Source organism: Hydractinia symbiolongicarpus, chromosome 12, assembly GCF_029227915.1.
Source record: "Hydractinia symbiolongicarpus strain clone_291-10 chromosome 12, HSymV2.1, whole genome shotgun sequence".
NCBI lineage: Eukaryota > Metazoa > Cnidaria > Hydrozoa > Anthoathecata > Hydractiniidae > Hydractinia > Hydractinia symbiolongicarpus.
The window spans coordinates 6511385-6517968 of NC_079886.1; the positions used below are offsets into that span (position 1 = coordinate 6511385).

The 6584-nt window shown below is 34.1% G+C and overlaps 1 protein-coding gene across 1 annotated transcript; it reads right to left on the bottom strand.

The window, feature by feature from the left end:
* Nucleotides 1–2518: 2518 nt before the first annotated feature.
* Nucleotides 2519–6448, bottom strand: LOC130622065 (cystatin-1-like). Its single transcript, XM_057437459.1, has 2 exons — nt 6075–6448; nt 2519–2917 (listed from the first exon to the last, which is right to left on the bottom strand). Exons 1-2 carry the CDS (start codon nt 6372–6374, stop codon nt 2762–2764), a joined length of 456 nt encoding a protein of 151 aa, XP_057293442.1. The 5' UTR covers nt 6375–6448; the 3' UTR covers nt 2519–2761.
* Nucleotides 6449–6584: the final 136 nt, after the last annotated feature.

Here is a 6584-nt window from a genome sequence, read left to right on the forward strand (position 1 = left end):
CGTTTCAGACTTTATGGTTGCAAAAAAAGTTTCAAACCAAATTGACAACAACAATAGCAATATTTATAACAGAACAATTACAATCCCTGTAGTTTTCAAATCCGTTATGCAAATATAAATTAGCAAACAATAAAATTCCTACGTAATCAAATCGCTTTATTTTATGTCACATGATTTGTTCTAGCCAATTAAAAACGTACACAAACTTTTATAAAATACAAAACATTTTTTGGAGGATGTTTATAGGCGTTTTTAAGAAACATTTGCCGAGCACAAATAGACATACCTTTCGTATTGATGGATAAAATGTTGCCCAGTGGGTATGAACGTGTGAATAGCTGGCATAATACGCCAAAATACCCTGGTAGTCCTTATTATTATCGAGCATGTATCGAAAAAGATAAAAAAAACTCTTAGAATAGGAAATTCATTTGGCTGGTTGATATACTTTCGGTTTGAGGTCGGAGGAAGAACACGAGGACGGACATTGTAGAAGATATCGTAGCAAAATTACCAGACAAAAACGTAAAAAAGCATAAAAAGATGAACAACTCGATAATAACATATCAAAGAGCATTGGAATATATATAATATTCTTGGTATAAATAATCCTGCACATTAGCTTCCCAAGTGTTGCAAAGTTGATGGATTGAGTGGAACTTTAACCTACGACGTGTTGTTCTATCAGCTGCGCTATCGATCTGTTGTAGTAGACGAGGCGAGGATACTACCTCTATAATTGGTTTTCATGATTCAAAATCGTGCGTCTTCCCTATTTTTTCAATTTATTTTAGTTTTATATTGTTAAATGCGGTCCTTGATAGTGGTTTGCCAGTTGAAAGAGCCGCGCTAAATAAAGGCCAACAAGGTAATTCTACGGGTTGTAATTATTAGTTTCTAAACTGGATCATATGTTGTCTGTATTTTATTCGTACGACATCCAACCATTTTTAATGTTATCCACCGAATTTTTAATATTTTTCATTCTACGATTACACGATTTCCAAGATTGTCAACAATTTGTGAGCAAGTTTCTTTCCTTCTTTTTTTCTTTTTAGCATCAATTGAAGTAAAAATACATCGAGTCGAACATTATTTGGCACAAAACCTTATTCATACGTCTGAGCTATTATGCACTGATTTAAAGTAACTTCGGGAAATAGTTGACATTAAAAATGTTTATTCGTGAGTAAAATTACGGGTGAAAAAATTAGAGCGTTTTATTACAGATCGATTGGAACATTTCTGTTACTTGTATTTCATAAAAATCTAGTATCGGAAGATATTTAATATTTCCTACTGGTTATATACGGCTAAATTTCTTCTATAAATTTTAGCTTTTCTTTGAACTACCTATTCAATTTGTTTTGTTTGTTTGTTTTTGTTTTTCTAAATTCCTAGTTTTTCACATTTTAGCTACAAACAATAATGGCAACTACATATCCGGACATAATAAATAAAATAATAGCCGTATTCTTTTTAAATAAGCTGCTCCCACCTACTAAATAATTTACTGCAAGTGAACCCGTGAATTTTTTTTATAGATTAACGACTAGTAATCAATAAAAAGCCGCCAAAAAATTTCCCTTTCCCCACAAGTTATTTGTACCGCATGAATTTAACATTGACAAGTGGCAAGGGAAAAGGGGTACCGTTTCGAGTAAACATCAATATTTCACAAGGTGTTTAATTTGCCGCATCCCGTCCATGTTTGTAACTCGCTAAACAAAAAAGCTCTATACTCCTGGACCTTCTGTTGTGCTTTTTGAAAAGAATTGATAAAATTTAGTTATTTCATGTTAAAAGAACATAAACATTTTATGTTATACGGCTCACACAGTGAAAAACAATGCACCACGATAAAAACGCTCAGGTCAATAAAAACAATGCTGTGAAGTATGATGCGTCATGATGAAGAGCCAATGAAAAACAACAAAAAATGATGTTCCACGATAAGAAAAGATTACAATAAACGAATATTGTCACACAAATAATCTCTATTTCTCACTTTCCTAGTTCAGAACAACTCCATTTATCTAAAGTCAGAGATAAAATCTATATAATAAAAATGTAGATTATGTTAATGATTTTTAGGAATTAAAAAGGAACTTGTAGATCTAGAAAAATCTTACAAAAAAAGGACGGAGCTATCTACGACGAAGAAAATATTATTTTTTCAACACGCATATGCAGATGTGTATACTGTCTGTCTGTCTGCCTGTCCTCTACCAATCACATGTTGTTGACAATTTAAATCATGGCATTAGGCATGGCAATACGAAAACAAGCAATGCACCAGCCCCTTTGTCAGTCGTTCGATTGTTCTTCATAACTCAGTAAAGCAATTGCTTTACTCAGAGATTCCTTATTTCCTATTTTTATCAATCAAGTTATCAAGGTCAGTCACAGAAACTTAACAAAACGTATCTCGAAGGGCGGGATACGAGAATTGATTCCTTGGCATCCTCGATATCGTGAACACAATCGGTATACCCGCGTCCATAAAAACGACAAGGAATAAAATAATAAAATATACTTTATTTATTTAATTTATACAAGATATAATGCAATCATATACCCAAAAGAAGTTAACAAAAAAAGAAATTTGGCATCGTTTCCCGCTTTTCAAATTGTCGATCGAAAACACAAAAGAAATTTTAATTTCAAAACAATTAAGAGGCGTTAAAATCGTAAAACGCGTTCAAACTAAAAATACGTATATCCTTTAAGAAGTTTAAATTTAAAAATATATAAAAACATGTTACAAAAATTCCACTCTGTTTTCCCCTTGTGGGCTGTCATCCACTGTCACAATCATTTTCTCCTTTAACCAAGGACGAGACCAAATTGTGACATGCTTTTCAACGACTCGATGTTTAGCATCGCCTAAAAACGGACATTTTTCCAACATCGAATCCTAGAACAAAATCGAGAAAGTACCGAGCTAAAACCAGTTGCCTAATGTTGGGAAAATTTAAGAATTGTGTTAACAAAGTTAGGAGCATAAACTCTTAAAGTCATTTACTTTTCAGCACTTTTCTACTAAAAATGGGGAAACAACTGCGGAAAAATAAAAAATGGATACCATGATTGAAAAATGTATTGTTTCCTTAGTAATCCTATACTAACAGTTTCAAACTTTAGTAGTGTAAAAACCTAATTATGTTGTCCCCAGGAGTGCAGGATAAGACAAATAGAAATCTGGATTAATCAAATTATCCTGACTTTAGATAAAACACCTTTATCCAAATTTTTTTTAACTGAAAAACTCCTGACAAAATCGTGGCTGAGCGGAAACCCAGGACATAAATACAGTAATACGAAAAATAATTTTTACAAAAAGCAAATGGAGGTGAAGGAATAGAATATTTAAATGTCAAAATATTTACTGATAATAAAAACTTTGGAAGCCTTTTCAACAAATTCATAAAAGCTGTACATATACATTTAACATCATTTTCAAGCTTAAATTTCCTCTAAAAAACTCATAAATTAAGCTTGATATGTATGTAGGAAAATTCAACAATAACTCTATAAAGGAAAGACATTGTTGCACCAATAAATTCTGATAATCTTTATTTTTACTATTTTGTACCCTACTCACAAAATTAGGTTTTCAACAAAGATTTTCTATTTGTAACTTCAACGTAAAAACAAGAATTTATTTTCTTAATTAATTGTCTGCTAACCTCTTATTAAGCAATAATAACATAGTAGTATTGAGCAAACATAGCGTGCTGGGGGGAGGGGGTTGTTCCGTTGAAGAGTCTCAGCCTTTTCCCACGTTAATCAATATCCCCTGCAACCTAAGTCAGTCATTCATTACCAAAAAGAAAAAGAATAGAAATAATTTACACTAAAAAAACAAAGGCATTAGCCCCTCTTCGTAGTCACATAATAAGTGATTTTCGCAGTGGGAAGGAAACCATGAAAAGGTTTTTATTTTAAAGATCTATTGCAAGAACAATTTAGACGAAAAAGAGTTTGCTTGGGGTTTGTCGGTTGTTTCAAAATGCGTGTTTTATACAGTCACAATTACCCTGAGTGTTTCTGGAACTCAATTTTACTAATATTATTGATATATAAAATTGCCTAAGAATCTCCTAATATTATAAAACTATCAATAACTATTTGCAGAAAGCAAAGTGTAATTATGTCAAAAATACATTTAATGTTTGCCGCTTTATACTAGTGTTATTAATCCAGATATCAGAATTAAATGGAACTTTTAATTAAAGGGCCAGATACACAGTACGATTTGGAGTAAGCGATAAATCAATAAAATGTAATAAAATTGTACGAAAAGTACCAGTTAATTGTCACGTAGATACCAGAGCCGAAAAAGCTTAACGCTGAAAATGTGAACAAAGAAATTCATCTATACACTAGAGATTGTAGTTATACATATATACTTATGGCGCCGTATCTTAGTGGTTATATTCTTACCCAACTTAGAACACGGCCCGTCTTAAGAAGGGATGACCTTTTGACATGCTGCCCTGTCAATTGACTGGCTAGGACCAACTTGCGACATGGCGTTAAAAGGTGTTTGCATACATCAAGACCTTGTATTTAACGTAAACTTACTCCATTAAAGTGAAAAAACTGAACTTCTGCAATTTTTTCTGGCGTATTGTTGTATATAGCTAGCTGAGATTAAATCGAGTTATGCATTTCAACTTTTGTTGTGGGTAGCAAAAACAACACTACTTGGCAACTCTTGTTGGTGCAAGACCAGATCAGCAAATGCGATTTTTAAAGTAGTTAACAGAGACTTCCTTGTTTTTCCTTGGGTTGTTGTGTGCATAATGACTAGCTAAATAATTATGACTCAATATCAAGATATAACGTTCAGCTCAGTGTAATGTAATGTTATAGCTATATATATATATAGCTTGCTATTTTTCAAGCTATTTATGTTTACTTTTCATGATCATCTACGATGGAATTATTATAACTTGACCTATTACATAATTTGAGAGGCAGGCCTTATGTGGGGATCAAACCCACAACCAATTGGACATGAGTCGAACGCTCTACTGTGCTACTATTCCCCATTTATAAAATTTATTTGTCAATTTATGTCTGTGTTTGTTTAATTTTTAAGAAAAGCAGAATTTATGACATGGTATTTGTATTGCTCATTACTATAGTTATATTTGTAATAGATTATATTTAGGGAAAACATAATATATTCTCTTCCATACATTTTTGTTCTCTTTAGTCCTCTCCTATACACACAGTTGGGCCAGGCCTGTCCTCATTTTTCTTAAAATACTAAACAGTGTGTTGCCCAGTACAAGGTTTAACTTTAGTCTGGGAGTCTTTAGACTGACCCATATTGTGACTGTCTCTAAATTTGGGCCTGTCCCTTTTTTGGTACGATTTTTAAAAGCGCAAGTGTCCTTTGCCAATAATTGGGCCTGTCCCATCTTATGACACAGTCTTTAAAAATTATGGGAATTGTTTGTCAATAGTTGAGCCTGTCCTAACTTATGACACATTTTCTAAAATTGGAAGACTCCTTTGTCAATAGTTGGGCCTGTACCAACTTAAGACAAATTTGCATATATTTATCCAAAGTTGGGCCAGACCCGTCAATAGATGGGCCATCCCAATTGCGAACGCACTGACCCGTCTTTTGACGGGCCATTCTGTCCAAAGACGGGTCAGTCCTGCGTCCAAATTTGGGCCGGTGTTCGTAGTTGGGCAAGAATAGTTATAACTATCGTACCTTGTGCGGGAGACTGGGGTTTGATTCCTCTTAGCGGGGACTCAATATGGGCGAGGGAATCTTACCAAATTCTGGGTTAACCCAAGCCATGTGAGGGAAATTGGGGAGATGGCACAATGTGTGGGCCGTTGGATATTGCAAGGAGTTGTCTGGTAGAGCCTAATTGGGTCTGCGTAGCTCAAAATGAGCATTAAATACTCCAAGAATCCTCATCTAAGCCATGGCCCCTCCTGGAACTAATAGACAGGGTATATCCCTCGATATTTGTGAGGCTAGCCATGTAAAATATGCACATCTATCTACTATTTCTAACATACTTTGTAATAAAAAAAACTCTTACAGGATTATTACGGCATGATGTTGGTCCAAAAACAACAACGGCTTCATATTTTACTCCTTGTACAATTTGAGATGTAGCATTGAATACGTCCATAACATCATACTTGAACATCGCGTTATTCATTGCATTAAATTTTTTTACAGCTTCTATCAAACCACTTTGGAATTCTTCACTGCTTTGAGCTTCCTCACTCATTTTTGTTTTTCCTCCAGCCAACATTCTTTCACCAAGACTTGAATAAATTATACACAGAAGCACAAAACTGGAGAAAAAAATCATTTTGCAGTCAGCTAATGTCATCAAGGAGAGGATGCATGTATTATTTCAAATGCTTTTCTAGCCTAAACTTGTTTTTTACTGAATGTTTTTGTTTGACTCGTTTGTTCAAATATCGTTTGTGACAACACGGTTGACTGCGAAAGCGTAGTCTTCTCGTCTTTCAACACACCCGCCAGGGACATTACAATCTCGTTCCCAGGGCTTCTTTCTGTCTGGGCGATTCACAGCCTC

Excerpts from the sequence above, each read along its gene's own strand:
- LOC130622065 (XM_057437459.1), bottom strand. The coding sequence starts at position 6,374 with ATGACATTAGCTGACTGCAAAATGATTTTTTTCTCCAGTTTTGTGCTT. Across the intron at positions 2,918-6,074 it reads CATCATGCCGTAATAATCCT|GATTCGATGTTGGAAAAATG; the intron begins GTAAGAGTTTTT and ends ATTTTGTTCTAG.